This window comes from Schistocerca serialis, chromosome 3 (assembly GCF_023864345.2).
Source record: "Schistocerca serialis cubense isolate TAMUIC-IGC-003099 chromosome 3, iqSchSeri2.2, whole genome shotgun sequence".
NCBI classification, from domain to species: domain Eukaryota; kingdom Metazoa; phylum Arthropoda; class Insecta; order Orthoptera; family Acrididae; genus Schistocerca; species Schistocerca serialis.
The window spans coordinates 88,244,736-88,267,601 of NC_064640.1; the positions used below are offsets into that span (position 1 = coordinate 88,244,736).

The following is a 22,866-nucleotide window of genomic DNA, read 5'->3' on the forward strand; positions in this document are numbered from 1 at the left end:
AGTTCGCTTTGACATCGTTCTGCGGTAAGTTAGAACGCAGTTACGACGATTTTTGGCTTCTCCGCAGTTCTTTCTTTGGCTCCCTAAATTTTGTGTAATTTACCTTTTGCTATAAAAAATGAAAGTTACTTGTGATACAATTTCGTAACACCTTTCAGTCTGCTTGCTACTCGGAAATAATAACTGTCATATAGGATTGAATAACTTCTAGCTGGCGAGTATTTCACTGTGTTCCAAGGTGCAGGACATTGACGACAGCAAGTTTACTGCCAGAGGAACATTAGCATGGGCTGCCAGGGTACTTCGCGAGGCAGAGTACCCACATCCTCCAGACCACAGAGTGCAAATTCGATCCAACTAAATTCAAAAATTTTGCAGATAATTATCGTCTTTGCTGATTGCAGGTTAACACAGCTTGTTGCAGAGCTTGCTAGTAGCAGTTTGGTAGATCTTGCAAACAATCACACTCTCCTAGACGTGCAACTACGCAGAAAAACAAGATGTCTGGTAATTGAAATTGGAAAGTCTGTGGTGATATTCTATCTTATTGCATTCTACGAATTTAAAAGAATAAACAAAGGTACGTTTTTGAAAGCAGGACCAGTTATCCTGGAGGTATGAATATGCTTTGGAATATGGAATACAATGAAGAGAAGGGGAAAAACACTCATTTTGTGTTTTAAAATAAAGCAAACGTCAAGGGTAAAAACATCGCCTTAAATTTTTATGATTATCTTTAATTACGTTAAACGTTCAATTAAAACAACGTTACGATTTTTATAAAGAATACTTTATTTTTTATAAATATATTCACATTCAATGTTAATTAAAAGGGAATGTTTTGATTTATGCATTTGTATTATACATTCAAATTATCTACAAGAACGTAATTATACGATGTACGTTATTGTGAGAGATGAGGCACAATAATCACGTTGTCCAGTTTATAATATGGTGCAAAGAATCTTTGAGCTTTTGTGAACTGGTTGGTACCCTCGGCCTTTGGTTAAGCAGCACCTGTTGACAAAATATTTGCGTTCTAGTATTTCTGTTATATTCTATGAAACAGTAAAAATTTCAAAAGGAGCAATGAATTTCAGCAAGCTCAGTGTGAAGCAGAGATATAGCGTTAAAGGCAGAAGCATCGTTGATACCTACAGCGCAGAGACAGACGTTGAAAAGCGTAGAGTGGGTATTAATAACCAGTTTCGGAAAATTTGTAAATAGGGAAATGGAAATAGAGGCTAACTCGAGTAGAAATGTTAGTTTTACGGCGCATTGAAGCATCAATTGGAGCGGAGTACTACCTTGCCATGTGTCAGTAATACTAATAATCGGATATTGATAAAAAACTAAATTACGAACAGCAAAGCATGGCTAAAGGCAGGGTTCTGTGAATTTATGGCTACGAATACAACGGAGAACTTCATAGCGGTCTCTGCTCGGGTTTTTTGCTCGTCTGCAAGGAGGATCGGAAAATATCTGTTTTTATTTCTGTTTATCTGAATCCTTATACTGTGGAATTTCGATAGAGAGATGAGCTGTCTGCCATAGTGGCGATGCACATTTAATCACCCATCCTACTCAGATCACCGTAACAGGATTAAATGATTATGTTCAAGGATGTCTTTCAAGTTAGGCTTTGCCTAAAACTGTCCAGTTGATTAATTGAGAATTAGTTCTGTATTATGCGCCCATTATTTAATTTACGGTGAATATTTTCTATACAAAAAGACTCCTCTAAATAATTGTCTTTTATGTGCTTCTTAGAAGAATGGCTCTACTTGATTTACATAAAATCTTTCTCTTCAAGTGTGACGTTTAGAAAGCAGCACATACCTGTGGTCTAGTGGATCATGTGTTTCTTTATTTTTGTAGGCATGTTTTACGCACAGGCAATGCGTGAAGGTAAGCGCCTATAATATGGGGTGAAGAAAAAATGCCTCACTTAGCTTTCGGCATGTGATACCTCACCCCAATTCAAGACAAAAGTGTTATAGTAAAACCTAGTCCCGCAAATAGATTTAATAGAAATGCGATTTAAAAAACAAGGCTCCGGCAACGCTGTAACTGCGCCCAGCATGGCCAAGAATATGTAGCATGAACTTTGCGCTGCTCTGGAGCTGTTCCATTAGCTGAGTGAGACGTGGCAATGCCGTAGGGAAACGAAGGAGGAAAAGGAGATAAGTGTTTAACGCCCCGTCGACAACGAGGTCATTGGAGACGGGGCACAACTTCGGATTAGGGAAGGATGGAGAAGGAAATCGGCAGTGCCCAATCGAAGGAATCATCCCGGCATTTACCTTAAGCGATGTAGGGAAATCACGGAAATCCTGAATCAGGATGGCCGGACGCGGTTTGAACCGTCATCCTCCCGAATGTGAATCCAATGAGCTAACCACTGCGTTACACCACTCGGTTGGGGAACGGATATGAAACTTTCCTATGTATGTGTCGCGTTCGCGCCACACTGTTTTTTTCAGTTAAAGCATCAAATTATACCCAGTATTCACTAACACAATGTGTTTCTATTGTATTGTATCTTGTGTATTTCTTTCTGTTACTGTTATCTTTATTTACACATTAAGATACACTCAAGAGCCAAAGAAACTGGTACACTTGCCTAATATCGTGTAGAGCTCCCGCGAGCACGCAGAAGTGCCGCAACACGACGAAGCATGGATTCGACTAATATCAGAATTAGTACTGGAGGGAACTGACATCATGAATCCTGCAGGGCTGTCTATAAATCTGTAAAAGTACGAGATGGTGGAGATCTCTTCCCAGATATGCTCAATAATGTTCATGTCTGAGGAGTTTGGTGACCAGCGGAAGTATTTAAACTTATAAGAGTGTTCCTGGAGCCACTCTGCAGCAATTCTGGACGTGTAGGGTGTCGCATTATCCCGCTGGAATTACCCATGTCCGTCGGAATGGACAATGGACATTAATGAACGCAGTGACCAGACAGGACACTTACGTACGTGTCATGTGTCAGAGTACTATCTATCTATATCATGGGTCCCATATCACTCCAACTGCACACGCCCCACACCATTACAACCATTACAGAGCCTCCACCAGCTTGAACAGTGCCTTGCTGACATGCAGGATCCATGGATTCACGAGGTTGCCTCCACACTCGTACGCGTCCATCCGCTCGATACAATCTGAACCGAAACTCGTCCGACCAGGCAAAATGTTTCCAGTCATCAACAGTCCAATGTCGGTGCTGACGGGCCCAGGCGAGGCGTAAAGCTTTGTGTCGTACAGTCATCAAGAGTAGACGAGTGGGCTCCGAAAGCCCATATCGATGATGTTTCGTTGAATGGTTCGCTCGCTGACACTTGTTGATGGCCCAGGACTGAAATCTGTAGCAATTTGCGGAAGGGTTGCACTTCTGTTACGTTGAACGATTGTCTTCAGTCGTCGTTGGTCCCGTTCTTGCAGGATCTTTTTTCCTGGCGCAGCAATGTCGGAGATTTGATGTTTCACTGGATCCGTCATATTCACGGTACACTCGTGACGTGGTCGTACGGGAAAATCCCCACTTCATCGCTACCTCGGAGGTTCAAAAATGGTGCAAATGGCTCTGAGCACTATGGGACTCAACTGCTGTGGTCATAAGTCCCCTAGAACTTAGAACTACGTAAACCTAACTAACCTAAGGACGTCACACACATCCATGCCCGAAGCAGGATTCGAATCTGCGACCGTAGCGGTCGTGCGGTTCCAGACTGTAGCGCCTTTAACCGCTCGGCCACTCCGGCCGGCACCTCGGATTTTGTCCAATATAGGCGTTGCTGACCGCAGCATCGTATTCTACCTGTTTACATGTCTCTGTATTTGAATACGCATGCCCATACCAGTTTGTTTGCTGCTTCATTGTATAACATGAAGTTCGTACAGACGTTAACGACCACTTTATTTCGTCCATAACACAAAGCCAGCAGAAAGTAATAATGAATGCAGTAACATCGTCTTCATCCAATGACGTACAAAAAACACAATAGGTTGGTTACACTAGATTGCACAATATACACTGCTGGCCACCGTAAATGCAACACCAAGAAAGACAAGAGGTAGCACAACAAAATTTATTTTGTAGATAACATGTTGACCAAGTATCAAATGATTACGTTTACAGACGTCTGTGACATGTGGTTCCTGCCAGAATCGGTAGCCAGAGTAGCCGCCATTGTTGGAGATCACCGCTGCCACACGTCTCGGCATTGACTCAAAGAGACGTTGGATGTGTTCCTGGGGTACAGCAGCCCAAGCAGCTTCCACACGTTGCCAAAGATCATCTGGTGTGGCAGCTGGGGATGTAATCTGGATCACTCGTTGAGCAACCATGGACCACATGTTTTCTATCGGCGAAAGATCCGGAAAGCAAGCCGGCCAGGGAAGCACTTCAATCTGGTTATTGACGAAGAACCTTTGGACAATGCGTGCCACGTGTGGTCGCGCATTATCCTGTTGAAATATGGCTGTGGCCGAGCCCTGAAGGTAAGGAAGGACAACTGGCTCCAGCACCTCGGATATGTAGCGCCGGCTATTTAAAGTACCGGCAATGCGTACTAGAGGCGTGCGAGAGTAATATCCAATACCGCCCCAACCATAATACCCGGTGCAAGACCAGTGTGGCGGTGCATAATGCAGCTGTCCAGCATCCTCTCTCCACGGTGTCTCCACACTCGAATCCGACCATCGTGGTGCTGCAGACAGAAGCGTGCCTCGTCAGTAAAGACAACGTCATTCCATTCTGCCGTCCACATCCGTCTGTCATCACACCATTGGCGACGGAGACGTCTGTGGTTCTGCGTCAATGGTAGACGAAGCAATGGACGTCTTGCGGACAGACCACTCTGCTGTAAACGGCGTCGAATGGTACGCGCAGACACTGGATGATGCGTTACAGACGCAATGTGCTGTGCTATGGTTCGGGATGTCACTGAGCGATCCATCACTGCCATGTGCACAATTTGCCTATCAGCACGTGCAGTGGTGCACCGAGGTTAATGCGATCGACCACGTCGGTCCGTCGTACCCTCCTGCATCCAACGGTCACATATCCGCATTACAGTTGTTTGGTTTCGTCCAACACGACTAGCAATTTCTCTGTATGATAATCCACAATCTCGGTAAGCCACTATCCTTCCTCTGTCGAAATCGGATACTTGATCAAACGATGTTCGCTGTTGTCTACGAGGCATAACTGATCGTCTTGTGAAACAACCACAAGGTAAACACACGTGCTGAACGTACACTCGTCGAAATTGTCAAGCCTTAAATGGCGCTATGAGGTGGCGCCACAGGCGCGCGTGATGTGCGTATGCGCTGAAATTCTAATCAGTTGCATATCTCATCGCTGCAAACCCATGGTGTAAATTTCACTTGATTCGGATGCTTCCTCCAGGGTGTTGCATTTACGGTGGCCAGCAGTGTACTAGACACAATAATTTAGTTCTGTAAGTTTGACGTCTAGGGTTGTCTTCACAGAATCAGTTCGCACATGAACTAGCACCTTTCATTTTAGAGAGATGTTGAAAGCGACCACCTTGCATTTGCAAACACTTCGCCAATCACCGGTTTTGCTAGACATACCTGCATCCATCACTGCCAAAGCGAGCATGCTACTAGGTCTTGTACACCCATGGGTGGGCTGCTAAATTTGTTCACTTAAGTGTCCTCATAAATAAAAATCTAATGGATTAAAGTCTGGGGAACGCTGAGGCTAGAACATTGGACCTCCACGACCAGTCAATTTCCCTGGAAACGTGTCATTTAAACAGTTATTCACATTCATTTGCAAAGTGTGGTGGTGCACCATCATGCTGAAAACATAGCTGTCGCCGAACACCAAGTCGAACGTTCTCTAACGCGTCAGGCAAAGTAGTGCAAAGAAACGTACGGTACAGGCGCGCATTCAACTTGTCCGGTGATCGGTAAGGGCCCAAAAGCACTCATCCCACGATTCCAGCTCACAGGTTTATGTCAAAGCATGCCTGAAAGCCACGTTCACGGGTGACTTCTGGGTTGTATTCGGGCCAAAAAATGGCTATTTTGGAAGCTGAAAATACCTTAACGAGTGAAGAATTCGTCAGTCCTTATCACGTTATTTATAATATGTAATCTTCCACTCGGTGCAAGAGCCAGTCACAGAACTGTACTCGTCGAATACGGCCTTCTGGCCGCTGGTGTTGCGTTAACGCGTAACGATATGGATGCAGTTCTTAATCGTACGACACTTCATCAATCAGTCTTTGAGACACCTGGAGCTACCTTGTAATATCACCGATACTTCGACGAGGTGATTGGTGAACGCTTTCAGGAATCGCGTCCTCTGCTTGTGGAGTACGATTGTACTCATACGGCCTCTGTCCATTACTTGTTGACGAAGGTTACCGGTTTCGCGAAGGCGTTATCCCAGACCACGGAAAACATTCTTTCAAGATGGCGCCTTTGAGAGTAACGTGATGCATATGCGCGAGCAGCAGCAGCAGCTCGGTTATCATATGTACCCAGAACCAAAAGCATATCGACGTATTCATCGCTAGTGTACTCCACCGGGAAGCCGCCCTACATGAACTTGAAAGGACCAGTTACAGTTGTGCACTGTGCAGCTACTAGACACATGCATGCAGTTTAATGGACCCCTCTGTCATTTGATAGGCTATTATCATGTGACAATACGATGTCCTGCTCATAAACGATGTGAACTAGGGAACGAACGCCTAAATAATAATAATAAAAAAAAAGGAAGCTGAAGAGGATTCGAACCATAGCCCCATGGTGGATGCGGGTTTGATGCCCCAACAGTCTACTCAGTGAGGTACGTCAGATAGTACGGTAGGGCGGGGTGATACTCTCTCCTCTGTACACTCCGATGCGCTACACGATGTAACAGTGTAGCCAGCTCCACGTTTTCATACATGTATCTTTAAAATGGACCCGGTCTGATTTTGCTAGATAAGTTTTGTCTTGAATCTAGATGATGAATCGCATGCCGACCTCCAAGTGTAGAATTTTTTGTTCACTGTGTATATTTTATGTATTTTAACACATACCGTAACGTCAGTATTGCGCCTCTGTGTATGGTCTTGTGAAATTCTCTGAACATAAGCATGCACTGCAGTACCCTATCCATGAAGGTTTAGCAGAAGAGATTATCTTAGAAGGAGTTAAAAAAGGCGACTTTCCATCGCGAATTTAAGAAATTATCATTACTCAAATTCAACAAAGATACTAATTCGAGCTATTTTCGTTCGAGGTTCTACACAGTCTAAGGCTGTGCAACATCCGACCCCTGTTACTATAGCCTGGAACAATGACTAAACAATAAAATGACCCGCGAAGCGCGGATATGGGTCCCGCAGGCCAGAACTTCGGATGAACAATGTCATGAATCACGAGACCCTGGGTAGCTGGCGGCACAGCTGATGGAACAGAGAAGACTCAGTCTGGTAAATGGAACAGTTTCTGTACAAATCACAGCTGATATATAAGAATATACAGCCTACAGTTGCAGGTTATTATTAACCTGCAACTGTAGGCTGTATATTCTTACATAAACAATATCAGTTGCTGTCGCTGCATAAAAATGTTAAAAATTAATCACAGCTGAACTAAACTTTCTGGTTCAGCTGGTAGTGGGAAAAGACTTTATGAAATATGGTAACTCTTGGAATACGAGTTCTTGTGATTAAATTATTGTTACTGTTTTGATAGGACTCTAGCCGCTGTGCGAGTTTACATGTGTCATGCCGGTCTATTCCTGAGGAATATCTGTCGCATCATACTACATAATCTGACCGACCATTAGTAAGATGATAGCGATGAATAGTAATTGAAACAGCTTGGGAGCGGTATCCTGTAACGGCCACCACGACTAATGTAACAATTGCCACTGGCGTTCAGAAACAGTTGAAATCACTAAAACTGAACAAAGTTAAGGGGCTCATAGAATCCCTATCAGATTTGATGCATAATTTGCGGCTGGTTTAGACTCTCTTTCAACCATCATATACCGTAGATCTCGAAGACAAAGCTGTGTCTATTATTTGCAAGGACCCACATGTTCACCAATATACAAGTTGGCTAGCACACAAAACTGCTGTTCAGCATCTCTGACATCCGTGTCTTGTAGAATTTTAGGGCTAAAGCATAATGGAGTAACTCGAACAGAGCGACCTTCTTCATGCAAACCAGTGTAGATTCAAAATCATTGGTCATGCGAGATACAAATTGCTCGTTTGTCATATAAGATGATTAGAAAATCGAACTGGCAGAGGCCTGGAATAGCCAAACTATCCCACGAATATTAAACATAAAGCTCCCCGTTTTGGTCTTCTATGGGCCAATCGGGAACGGCCGACTGGCGTGTCATCCTCTAACAATGGCGTCATTGGATGCGGTATGGACGGGCATGCGGTCAACGCGCCGCTCTCCCGGTCTTTGTAGGATATCTTCACCTTGTAACCGCTACTACTCGGTCAGTTGGCTCCTTAGTTGGCCTCACGAGGCTAAGTGCACTCGTTTCCAGTCCTCTTACCAAGGAAAAATCCCTGTCAGCACCGGAAATCGAACTCGGTTCCTATACATGGCAATCAGCCACACTGACCAATCACCTACGAAGACGGACATCCCTCCAACACCTAATTTGAAGAAACGATATCAAGTGTAGAATCTAGAAATATATTACAGCCCTCTACCTACCGCTGCCTTAGGGGCCACGAAGGCAGGATAAGTTTGATTACACCGCGAACAGAGGCATTTAAGCAGTTACTTTCCCCAGTATCCATACAGGAAGGAACCCTAACTCGTGTTGCAAAGGGAAGTACCCCTGACATGCACTTCACAGTTACTTGTAGAGTGTAGGTGCAGATGCAGATGTAAGTGTAGATGTAGAAGCAGTCACCAATAACACCCCCGTGGTATTACCGTTCACTGTGCCATGATCAGACCGACAGCCACATACACTGATCAGACAGAACATTATGACCATCTACCTACGAGTGTGAGTCAAATTAAAACCTTAAATTCGTAATAACGAATCGAAATTTCGCGCCATTATTCTGTAAGTTGGTAAGCGTGCTACAAACAGCGTACAGAATGACCTGTAGGTGGCACCATAGAGCAGATTCACACATACCATCGCAGTATCAGTATAAAGATAGCCGCCCCACTTGCGACTTGCACCAGGGCAGTCAGCGTTCTCTTATTCGATTTTTGCGTAGTGAAGGAGTGAAACCTATTGAAATTCATCGACGAATGAAGGTTCAGTACGGTGATGCATGTTTGTCACAGCAGCAAGTCTACGAATGGAGTAGGAAATTCGCAAATGGTGTGACTTCAGTGGAAGATACTCCTCGTCCAGGTCAGGCACAACGAGTTGTGACTCCACAGAATATTGCAGTAGTTGAAGCCACAGTGAAGGAAAACGGCCGAGTGACATTGAATGACATTGCAGCATGTTTACAGATTAGTCATGGGTCAGCACACCACATTGTGCATGATGTGCTCCAGTTTCACAAAGTGTCTGCAAGATGGGTGTCACGGCAGCTGACTCGTGAAATGAGAGAACGACGTATTGGTGCTTGTGAAGAACTTCTTCGGCGCTTTGAACAAGAAGGTGATGGCTTCCTTGCAAGAATCGTTACCGGGGACGAAACCTCGGTTAACTTCCACCAACCGGAAACGAAGAGAGCGAGCAAGGAATGGTGCCATGCCTCATCACCAAAACCAAAGAAGTTTCGAACAGAACCATCAGCAGGGAAGGTTATGCTGAATCTCTTTTGGGACGAAGGCGTCATTTTGGAGCATTACATGCCTAGAGGGACCACTGTCACCAGTGCATCATACACAGATCTCCTAAAAATCATCTGCGGCCTGCAATCAAATCAAAGCGACGTGGATTGCTGTCAGCTGGTGTCCTTTTGCAACATTACAATGCAAGGCCCCACACTGCCTGTACAACAGTTGCAACAATCACAGAGCTGCATTTTGAGTGTCTTCCTCATTCACTATACTCACCAGACCTTGCCCCAAGCGATTTCCATATGTCTGGATCACTCAAAGACGCAATGGGAGGAAAGAAGTTCCGTTCTAATGCAGAGGTACGCCACGCGGTGCATGAGTGGTTGCACGGACTACCAAATGATTTTTTTTCTAAATGAATTTATGCACTTTGTAAGCGCTGGAGGACCTGCAATGAGCGTGAGGGAGATTATGTTGAAAAGTGATACAGCTTTGTACCACTTCTGCACAATAAACAATATTTAAAAAAATATTTAAGGTTTTCATTTGACTCACTCTCGTAATAGCCGATATGTGCACCTTTGATACGGATAACAGGGGCGACGAGCCGTGGCATGGGAGCAACGAGGCCTTGGTAGGTCGCTGGAGGGAATTGGCATCACATCTGTACACACAAGTCACGTAATTCCCTTAAATTCGGGACATGGGGCGATGAGCTCTGGCGCCACGCTCAATCACATCCCTGATGTGTTCGATCCGGTTCAGATCTGGCGAGTTTCGGGGGGCGGGGGGGCAGAACATCGATTGGAACTCGCCACTGTGTTCCTCGAACCACTCCATCACACCCCTGGCCTTGTGACATGGCGCATTATCTTGATGAAAAATACCACTGCCGTTGGGAGATATGAGCGTCATGAATGAGTGTACGTGGTCTGCAAACCAGTGTCTGATACTCCGTGGTCGTCGTGGTGCCCCGCACGAGCTCCACTGGCCCCATGGATGCCCACTTCAATGTTCCCAGAGCCGGCCGCTGTGGCAGAGCGGTTCTAGGGGCTTCAGTGCGGAACCGTGCTGCTGCTACGGTCGCAGGTTCCAATCCTGCCTCGGGCATAGATGTGTGTGATGTCCTTAGGTTAGTTAGCTTTAAGTAGTTCTAAGTCTAGGGGACTAATGACCTCAGATGTTAAGTCCCATAGTGCTTAGAGCTATTTGAACCATTTTTGTCCCCCAGAGCGTAATAGAGCCGCCGCCAGCTTGTCTACGTCCTGCAGTACAGGTTTAAGAAGATGTTTCCCGGGAAGACGACGGATTCGCGCCCTCCCATATTCATGATGAAGGAGGTATCGGATTCATCAGATTATGCAACGCTCTCTCTCTGCGCCAACATCCAGTGCCGATGGTCACCTGCCCATTTCTGTTGCAGTTGCCGATGTCGTGGTGTTAACATTGGCACATGTAAGGGTCGTCGGCTGCAGAGGCCCATCGTTAGGAGTGTTTGGTTCAAAATGGTTCAAATGGCTCTGAGCACTATGGGACTTAACTTCTGAGGTCATCAGTCCCCTAGAACTTAGAACTACTTAAATCTAACTAACCTAAGGCATCACACACATCCATGCCCGAGGCAGGATTCGAACCTGCGACCGTAGCGGTTGCGTGGTTCCAGACTTTAGCGCCTAGAACGGCTCGTCCACCCTGGCCGGCTATAGTGTTTGGTGCTTGTCTGTTCAAACACGCTTGTACTCCGCCCAGCACTGAAGTCTGATACACTTCTGGCCATTAAAATTGCTACACCAAGAAGAAATGCAGATGATAAACGGGTATTCATTGGACAAATATATTATACTAGAACAGACATGTGATTACATTTTCACGCAATTAGGGTGCATAGATCCTGAGAAATCAGTACGCAGAACAACCACTTCTGGCCGTAATAACGGCCTTGATATGCCTGGGCATTGAGTCAAACAGAGCTTGGATGGCGTGTACAGGTACAGCTGCCCATGCAACTTCAACACGATACGACAGTTCATCAAGAGTAGTGACTGGCGTATTGTGACGAGCCAGTTGCTCGGCCACCATTGACCAGAAGTTTTCAATTAGTGAGAGATCTGGAGAATGTGTTAGCCAGGGCAGCAGTCAATCATTTTCTGTATCCAGAAAAGCCCGTACACAACCTGCAACATACGGTCGTGCATTATCCTGCTGAAATGCAGGGTTTCGCAGGGATCGAATGAAGGGTAGAGCCACAGATCGTAACACACCTGAAATGTAACGTCTACTGTTCAAAGTGCCGTCAATGCGAATAAGAGGTGACCGAGACGTGTAACCAATGGCACACCATACCATCACGCCGGCTGATACGCCAGTATGGCGATGACGAACACACGCTTCCAATGTGCGTTCACCGCGATGTCGCCAAACACTGATGCGACCATCATGATGCTGTAAACAGAACGTGGATTCATCCGAAAAAATGACGTTTTGCTATTCGTGCAACTAGGTTCGTCTGTGATGCAGCGTCAAGGTTAACCGCAGCCATGGTCTCCGAGCTGGGTCGGCCAGAGTGGCCTTGCGGTTCTAGGAACTACAGTCTGAAACCACGTGAGCGCTACAGGTTCGAATCCTGTCTCGGGCATGGTTGTGTGTGATGTCCTTAGGTTAGTTAGGTTTAATTAGTTCTAAATTCTAGGCGACTGATGACCTCAGAAGTTAAGTCGCATAGTGCTCAGGGCCATTTGAACCATTTTTTGTAGCACGTCATCTCGGTGGTGTAGCAATTTTAATGGCCGGTAGTGTATTAACTCCACCACAGTTCCCCACCTGTGCTCCTTTACCAGTCTGCCCAGCCCACGAAGTCCGACATCTGTAACGAGGGGTGGCCGCCCAGCCACATGACCTCCGGACGTGGTTTCATCTTGGTTCCGCCACGTGTTGAAGGTACTCACCATAGCACTCCTCGAACACCCGATAAGTCGTGTAGTTTCTGAAATGCCGAGCCGCCGATCATCACAGTCTGCCCTCGGTCAAACTCAGATAGCTCGCGAGCTTCCCCTATTCCAAACACAGCACGCTCACTGATATGTGCACCGAGCATGTGTCTGACTAGCAGTCATTCCTCGCCAGGTGACGCTTCTATCGCCTGGACAGGTTTACTTCGATAGTAGGTCTGTGGTCGGGCTGGTCAGTGTATATGTCTACTGCTGTAGCACAGTGGGCGTCTTTTTGTGTCTTTGTGACCAAACTTTGTAATATTATTATGTGTCATGCTCGAGATTTCAGTACTCAGGAAAAGCACTTTGAGAGGAATTTTTTGTAAATACTGCAATCATTTTTCATTTATGTGGCTATTTTAACATAAATGCACCTCATTAACTGGTAATGTTTCAATCCTGATCAGAATTCTTTGCACAACATTACATTAAATAATACTAATAATTGTAAAAAAAAGCTTGCGCCTAGAAATTACGTTGAAATGGTTTTGTTCTACCTGAAACTAATTCTCGTGTAGCCCGGCATTAAAATAAATTTCTCCTAATATAGGGTTTCTCCTGACAAAGAGAAAACGCTTTATGCTCCATACCATCTGTTTAAATCTATAAATAAATTAAAATTAACATAATCTGAATTTTTCTGTGATTGAGCTTGAATACTACAGATTTTGTGGAGAGGAGATAAATGAATTATTGTGGGGTACATTTGATTCAGTTTTCAAAAAGATGTCGTAAATCTACACCAAGCTCATCAAGAAACTTCCATAAAATGTGATCAGTATGTGGTGGATAGAAGTAAAAGTGAGGATATCGGGAAACGGGTTGATAAACAATGAACTCGTTCAACGCATGGAAAAAGGAAAAATAAACCACGAACGGACGCGTTAGGAAGATAGAGCAAGATCTATCAGAATAAATAGTGACGATGAATCGTGATCATACTGAACTGGATACAAAAACAGTGCATATGTTACAAAGATGAAAAAGAAGCAGACCCTAGACGACCAGAGAATCAGTGTGATGAAGAATCAGATTTGAGTACTGGAAAGTTATGAGCACAGAGTGAGCCGCAATTTCAAAATGTACTGCAATGAGTAAAATTTACGCCCACAAGAGTAAATACAGTCCAAAAGAGTGAGAAGGAGAAACTTTAGAAGTAAATTTAGATGTTAAGAAATAACACTGTGGTGGACGTGAACTGCCTCTCGACGAATAAGCACAGTTTCCTCAACAAATTTCGTACACTGATCGTTTACTGCCTACATTTGAACGCTGTAAAAGCGAAAATCCAAAATTATGCATGCAAAATCTGGAAACGTACTTATGTGATAAGGAATTTTGGAGGAGGACAAGTTTGCTTTATATTCGACAGAGGCAAAACCAAAAGGAATCAGCTTAGCTAACAGTGTCCTGCGTAAAATCAGTAGCGTATGAGAAGCCACGAGATACATTTCTGACCATTCTATGGCATGACTTTACAGATTGCTCTCTCGAGTTACAAATACCCGTGGCAGACATCTGGAGCATTTCAGGCCACATGTGCAGCAAACCTAGCGATTCTGGCGAATTATCTGAGAGATAGAAAGCAGGACTCCAAACAGTGGACTACGATGCATTTATACTTTCTGTTCACATCCATAGAAGGTTGCTGACTGAACGATCAAGCATTCATGGAGACTTAACAATCACTGAACATGATTGAATTAGAACAGAATGGACGTAGCAGTCACTTGTACCGGGTGGGCAGGCATGCCGCTCCGCGGCACGAATCCGCCCGGCGGATTAGTGTCGAGGTCCGGTGTGTTGGCCAGTCTGTGTATGGTTTTTAAGGCGGTTTTCCATCTGCCTCTGCGAATGCGGGCTGGTTCCCGTTATTCCGCCTCAGTTACACTGAGTCGGCGGTAGCTGCGCAAACACTTTCTCCACGTGAGTGTACACCATAATTACTCTACCACGCAAACATTGTGGTTACACTCGTCTGGTGTGAGACGTTCCCGCAAGGTGGGGGGAGGGGGGGAGAGGGGGAGGGGGGAGGGGGGTGGGGGGGAGGGTGGGAAGGGGGGAGGGAGGGTCCACTGGGGGCCGAACCGCACAATAACCCTGGATTCGGTGTGGGGCGGCGGTGGGCTGAGTGGACTGCTGTAGCCTGTTGTGGGATTGTGAACCACTAAGGCTACGGCGGGGACAAAGCCTCTCCGTCGTTTCTAGGTCCCCAGTGCAATAAAATATAATACAAATACAAGCCACCTGGAAGTCAAGATAAACACTACTGAAAATTCAGCCTGAGGAATCCAGGCAGTGAAGAAAAGGAAGTAACCTTACTACCGAACAAACGGAAGGAAAATAGAAGAGCGCTGTGATAGTTGAGACCTTCTGTCACAGCAGTCACATAGAATGAATGCCATTCCTAAACATAATCAGAAAGAGTTTGACATAAATATAAAACTGCAGCACGGTGTGAATAAAGAGAAACTATGAAACACAAGAGGAGCATGAGACATAAATCGAGATTAAAAGAGGAATGTGGGAGACAAAGTCCTTTGAAATGTAGATGAGCTTAAAATATTGACTGTCCATGGTCAAAGAACTGGTCATGGGTGACATACAAATAAAGTGTACACTGAGGTGTTGTTTAATCAAATGACATGTAAATTGAATGAAAAATGTTAGATATGTCAAAACAGGTTCTGGAGTCACAGCAATATCAAATGATAAACACAACAGGATCACGGAGTTAGACTAGCCTCTGAAAGTTATCCTGGAGTGAGGAGGTGTTGTGATTATAGCATTCGGAATTAATGGACGGAAAACGGAAAAATAAAGTCTGGTAACGATTGTGGACAACAAGAAAATAATTTAGATAGCAGCTAATACATAGGATGAGATTGTACGTGGTTGAGTGCTGTGCTGTCATGAGCCTTATTAGATGTGAGATGACTGAATAATTCCGTATGTGGCGCAGAGAGAGGTACGACAATGATTTCGAGAAGCTAGGAGAACATTTGATGTAAGAGAAGCTAATGCTGAAAAAGTAGTCTTTTCCTGCGCACCATGGGAGCAGACGACGATGCAAGTGACTTTACTACATGTAGATGAAACAGATACTGTTGCGGTTTTAACGATAGGTGCTCACAGAATTTAAATGCAGGAGGTGGAGAGAATTATTCAGACGCATTCAATGGTATTCTGATATTAACCAAGAAAAATGAAGCTTCAGACCGTTTCAGAATATGCGATGACAAGCCCTCACTTACTTGCAAGTATCGCATTATGTGGAAGTACCACGAATCAAAAACTCTAGTCTGATGAATGATTGATGAAAGCGGTACCATAACAGGAGTCGTCTCAGAGTGTGTAAATCTGCCGGCTATAGTGCCGATGAAAGATGTAATGCTTTATTTTTCTTTAGCTGCATGGAAACAGAGAGGGCAACTCCTGAACCCTTCCAAGATATTTTGAAACAATTTTTAGGAATTATCTGGTCAATGATACGAGGTTTTAATGTTGGCGTCGACCAAGTTGAACTACGCGCACCTTGCCAAAAACTCACGACTTATGCCTCCTCAGGAAACCAGTATATTTATCACAGGGATCTGTTGAGATGAAAATACTATAGCTCTCCGTTTTTGGCAGAAATGAATGCAATATTTACATCGGAGCTGAGGCAGTTCTCTGTGGTTTGTGTAGTTGACGTAACACCAGGATCATGTAAATTGGATGTTAGAGGTGTCAGGAAAGTATAGAATGATACTCCAGCTAGACCGCAATTTCCGTCTGTGTCTCACAAAATTCTGGTTTTGTAAAATTCACTTGAAGGAATACGCTCAGCCGAAGAAAAAAAATAGCAAATTATTCAGTTGAAAAACTGTTTTTAGAAAAGGCAGCCAATCAACTATAACCACCTTCTTAGTCTTTTATAAGAGTTACTGAAAAAACTAAGAAGAAATTGACATGACACCACAAGCAGCAGGTGTTATTTTACAAGATGAAATAATCTTTTCACATGATTACATGCTTACGTCACCCTGATTTGCAAAACAGCTCCATCTAAATACTGATGCAAGTACTGCAGAAATGCCCACCCAGTTAGCCAAGCACTCTAAGGCACTGCTGCCCAATCTCCCTGTCCCTCACACATTCGGATCCTGTGCTCCGTATGTAATGACCACGCCATCGGTGGACGATAAGTTTTTTCTTCCGCGCTTTCATTTCAGCCGCAAGCTGTATGTATACAAGATGTCTTCCGTTCCCAACGAGTAAATGAATACCAAGTCTTTTACTGTCTCACTCTCTCTTCGTTTCTTCCATCAATAGACAATGTTAACTAATTAATTTTACTAGTTCGCTTCTTCTTGCGTACTGGCATATAAGAGGTGGCTGTTCACAAGGTACATGTGTTGATCTCAGTGCCCATTTTATGAATTTTCGTGTACTCGCACGTGTGAGATCTGGAGTATTTCCATTAAGAAGAATTCCACAAATATCTCAAAAAAGCCTTATTGTTCTCACTAAATTTGTAATAATTTTAGTTTGCGTTTTAGTTTGCATGTTAAGATGACTGACAGGGCTTGCATACCAAAAGAAAGCTGTAACTGTATTTTCGATTTTAATGGTGTGCGTACTTAGTTGTAGGGCTTACGTCAATAACAATCGAATGAAATAATTTTTGCCGATTTACTTTAATAGACAGTTGTCAAAAATTAACAGTCTTTCGTACTATAGTTCGGACGATTAGCAGCAGAGAAATTTATCGGATACAATTATTTAAATTTACTAACAACTATTCATGATAAGTATTAACAGATATGGTACTTAGTGCAGTATGTTTTAATATGTAAAGCCGGCCGGAGTGGCCGAGCGGTTAAAGGCGCTACAGTCTGGAACCGCACGATCGCTACGGTCGCAGGTTCGAATCCTGCCTCGGGCATGGATGTGTGTGATGTCCTTAGGTTAGTTAGGTTTAAGTAGTTCTAAGTTCTAGGGGACTTATGACCACAGCAGTTGAGTCCCATAGTGCTCAGAGCCATTTAATATGTAAACACTTTATGCTACTGAAGATACTGAGTACTTTTACTTATTGGCACTCTCATCTGAATAAACGCATATGACATGGAAATGCTGACGGTGATACCAATTAAATATGGTTCAATAATAACTTCTCATATTAGGAGTAATAGTCAACTATCACAGTATATATAGGCTGACGAAAAAGAAATCCGAACACAAAGAAATAATTAATGTAGAGTAATGAAATTTTGGATTACATCTGTCTAGGTAACGTATTTAAGTTATTAACGCTGTAAGTTCAGTTTAATGTAAGTGCGAGAACAGCCATAGCACGAGTGAAATGCTGGTACACAAATAACTGGTGTAACCGTCAGGATGCTGAATGCGAGCACGCAAAAGTGCATGCATTGTGTCGTACTGGTGTCTGATGTCACTTTGGGGAATGGAGTTAAATGTCTGTTGCACTTGGACGGCCAGTACAGGGATGGTTAATGCTGCTTGTGGATGACGCTGGAATTGTCGTCCGATGATGTCCTTATGTGTTCTCGATTGGAGACATCTGGTGATCGAGCAGGCCAAAGCAACATGTCAACACTCTGTACAGCATGTTGGGTTAGAACAGCTGTATGTGGGCGAACATGATCATGCTGGAAAACATCCCCTGTAGTGCTGTTAATGAATGGCAGCACAACAAGTCGAATCACCAAACTCACGTACAAATTAGCAGTCAGGATGCGTAGGATAACCACGAGAGTGCTCCTGCTGTCATACGAAATCGCACCTCAGATCATAACTCCACGTGTAGGTCCAGTGTGTCTAGCACGCAGGCTGGCTGCTTACTAACCTACACACAGCCATCATTGGCATGGAGGTAAAACCGGCTCTCATCATAACAGACCTCCGCTTCACCCTCCAATGAACTCTCGCTTGACACCACTGAAGTCGCAAACGGCGGTGATCAGGGGTCAATGGAATGCATGCCACAGGGCGTCTGTCCCGAAACTGTCCTTGATGTAACCGACTTGCAACAGTTCGTTGTGTCATTGTGGTGCCAACTACTGCTCGAACTGCTGCTGCCGAGGCTCTACGATGCACCACAGCCATATGCCCAACACAACGGTCTTGCCTTTCGGTAGTGCCACGTGGTAGGCCGCATTCCGGCCTTCTTGCGATCGTACATTCCCGTGACCATCACTGCCCTCAATCATGTACAGTGGGTATATTCCTGGCCAGTCTTGCTGCAGTATCCCTGAAGTAACATCCAGCTTCTCGTATCCCTGGTTCAAACTCAGTGAGCTGTTGATAATGGCTTGTTCGTCTTCTTAAAGGTATTCTTGACTAACAGCAACTAAGTCCAATCTCAAAGGTAACTAACGCTCACTGGCGTTACAGCGCGTATTTAAAGCAAACCTGATTAGCATGCTCATTGTGGCGTCACTAGTGCCAGTCTTACGCGGCCGGCGCGGCATTAAAATAGAAACCATCTGTTAGGGGTAGAAACACGCCTACCGACTCTCATTTACCTCGTACAACTGCTCCATTGTTCAAATGGCTCTGAGCACTATGGGACTTAACTTCTGAGGTCATCAGTCCCCTAGAACTTAGAACTACTTAAACCTAACTAACCTAAGGACGTCACATACATCTGTGCCCGAGGCAGGATTCGAACCTGCGACCGTAGCGGTCGCGCGGTTCCAGACTGTAGCACCTAGAACCGCTCGGCCACTCCGGCCGGCTCCTCCATTGTGTTAGGATTCTTTCCTGTCATTGTAGTTATCCCCGGAAACGTTTGCATAAAATTTCTCTGTTATTTGTTTTACGCTCTTTGTACAGATATTAATGATTAAAGCAGTTATTAACTAAACGATATAATAAAATATGAAATAAATTTTTGTTCAAATATTAATGGCTATGTTTATTAATAACCATAAACATTATGTAACAATTACGTAAATGTGAAAACAATTGAGACACTGAGAACCATAATGGCCCAAAGCACAGATACAAAATTCTGAGTAAAATAAATATTTGTGAAAACCAAATTTGTAGGCAAACCACCAGTCTCATTGGTGTGACTTTCTTTTTTAACTAGGTTTCAACATCCTATATATCCTATAATAAAGTAATGCACGCGCTTTATTTTATGAAATTTTAATTAACATTTAGGATTATTATTGTTGGTATTAATCCACAAAATTTTCATATATAGGCTAGTGGCATTAGTGTCTTTTTGGGTGTTGTATAATTTGTAACTGATGCGAAACTAAAATCAGAACGTTAAGAAAAGATACCAAGTGCACTACAAAAACAATTATGACCTATCCCATCTCTTTCACGGTCCTCGTTATCATCGTTTTCATTAAGCTCAGTCTCTGGTTTGAGGTTTGGCAGGAACTGTCTGTTCACTTCAGGCGGAAAGATAGTAGTTTCGTTAAGTCTATGTGTTTTAAGTTCGATCTAGAGGTTATGTTAGGTCTTTATGTTTCGAGGTTGATATTTGCCTTCCACTAATGAAATTGGGCATCTACAAACTGTGGGGAAATGACAAACAATGTTCTCCCTCGATGTGACTTGAAGACAATAATGGCCTCCCACGGCTCCGATGAAAGGTATGTTACTTTCAACAACAGTTCACGGTAACCAGTTGAAAATTTCATTATTGTAAAATTTTTAAAACGTAAATTGTTACCACGAACATCAACTTTTAATCTGGTAGTGAAGCCCTTAACACTTTTTATAGTTCTGAAATACTCATTGTCTAGTTCACTGGCTGGAATGCTGAAACCATGGAAAGTGAAGTTATGGATGAGACATTCCTTCATGAGCTTCCAGCTTTAATGCAGAAATAGGCGTCAGTATAGCCAGCGAGCGTTACTACAGTAATGATAATTTGTGCTTTGGGCTCGTATGGATGTGAGTATTACGGAAATCGGCGAGACAGCTTTTAACAAATGTTCATACACACAGCGTATGGTTACGGCACTGATCAAGCTGGTTCATCGTAAGATCAACAGATGTCAGGAGCGTGCGCAAGTGCTACAATCCCATAATCGATGACAGTGTGCTTTAGGCCCTTGTGGTTCTTAGCTCCTCACTTTTAAAATTAAGTTGATAATAAATAAATATCACATAAGCCTGTGTCCTACGGCTTAGCAGCATCGGTTGGCAACATTGAGGGGGAATTCACAATGGTTTTCAGTGTGACCAAAGTTGTCGATCTACCCGTTTGGTAATCTACTTGTGAGTTTTGAAAATGCAGGTTATAGCCTATTAGCTGCCCAAATTTCATCTGAAAGAAGTATGGTAGACGAGGAGGCATAAAAACGCTGTTTACGCGATTAGTGCGCTAGTGAGGGACAGGAAATGACATTCGAAGAAAAATTCTAGCTCTAACTGGGGAGGCTTGCGTGCCTCAGCGATACAGATAGCCGTACCGTAGGTGCAACCACGAGAGGTATCTGTTGAGGGGCCAGACAAACGTATGGTTTCTGAAGAGGGGCAGCAGCCTTTCCAGTAGTTGCAGGGGCAACAATCTGGATGATTGACTGATCTGGCCGTGTAACATCAACCAAAACGGCCTTGGTGTGCTGGTACTGCGAACGGTTGAAAGCAAGGAGAAACTACAGCCGTAACTTTTCCCGACGACATGCAGATCTACCGTATGATTCAATGATGATCGCATCCTCTTGGGTAAAATATTCCGGAGGTAAAATAGTCCCCCATTCGGATCTCCGGGCGGGGACTAGTCAGTAGCATGTCGTTATCAGGAGAAACAAAACTGGCGTTTTACGAATCGGGGCGTGGAATGTCAGATCCATTAACCGGGTAGGTAGGTTAGAGAATTTAAAAAGGTAAATGGATAGGCTGAAAACTAATGCAGTATGAATTTGCAAAGTTCGGTGACATGAGGAACAGGACTTCTGGTCATGTGAATACCGGGTTATAGGTACAAAATCAAATAGAGGTATGGAGCAGTAGGTTTAATAATAAATAAGAAAATAGGAACGAGGGTGGGCTACTATGAACAGTATAGTGAACGCATTAATGTATACAGCAAACACACACCCACCACGGTAGTGCAAGTTTTTGTGCAAACTAGCTCCGCAGATGATAAAGAGATTGAAGAAATGTATAATGTGTTCAAAGAAATTATTGATAGTTAAGGGGGATGAAAATTTAGCTGTAATGCGGAAGTGGGACAAGTGGGAAAAGGAAGAGAAAGAAAAATAGTAGGAGAATATGGACTAGGAGAAAGGATTGAAGAGGAAACCAACTGCTAGAATTTTTAACAGAGAATAATTTAATCATCGCTAACACTTGGTTTAAGAATCATGAGAGAAGGCTATATACGTGGAAGAGACTTGGAGATACCGGAAGGTTTCAGATTGATTATATACTGGTAAGACAGAGATTTCGAAACTAGATTTTAAATTGGAAGACATTTCTTGGGGCAGATATCGACTCTGACCAGAATTTATTGGTTATGAATTGTAGATTAAAACTGAATAAATTTGCAAAAAGGAAATTAAAGAGATGGGACCTGGATAAACTGAAAGAACCAGAGGTTGTTGAGAGTTTCAGGGGGACAATTAGGGAACGATTGACAAGAACAAGGGAAAGGAATACAGTTGAAGACGAATGGGTAGCTTTGAGAGATAAAATAGTGAAGGCAGCAGAGGATCAAATACGTAAAAAGACAAGGCCTAGTAGAAATTCTTGGGTAAAACAACAGAATAAAAACCTCTAAAAATGAGATTGACAGAAAGTGCAAAATTGCTAAGCAGGAATGGCTCGAGGACAAATGTAAGGATTTAGAGCCATATATCACTAAGCGATAGAGAGATACCGCCTATAGGAAAATGAAAGAGGCATTTGGAGAAAAGAGAAGCAGTTGTATGAGTATCAGCAGCTCAGATGGAAAACCAGTCTTAAGCAAAAACGGGAAAGCTGTTAAGTGGAAGGAGTGTATAGTCGGTCTATACAAGGGAGACGAACTTGAGCGCAGTATTATATAAATGAAGAGGACGTAGATGAAGATGAGATGGAAGATATGATACTACGACAAGAATTTGACAGAGTGCTGAAAGACCGAAGTGGAAACAAGGTCGCG

The 22,866-nt window shown here is 43.7% G+C and overlaps 1 protein-coding gene across 1 annotated transcript in view; it reads right to left on the reverse strand.

The window, feature by feature from the left end:
• Positions 1 to 827: 827 nt before the first annotated feature.
• Positions 828 to 22,866, reverse strand: part of LOC126471531 (retrotransposon-like protein 1) — a 304,834-nt gene continuing 282,795 nt past the window's right edge. The window contains exon 4 of the mRNA XM_050099759.1: positions 828 to 1,017. Within this exon, the coding sequence (XP_049955716.1) occupies positions 945 to 1,017 (73 nt within the window). The 3' untranslated portion in view covers positions 828 to 944. The remainder of the gene's footprint in view (positions 1,018 to 22,866) is intronic.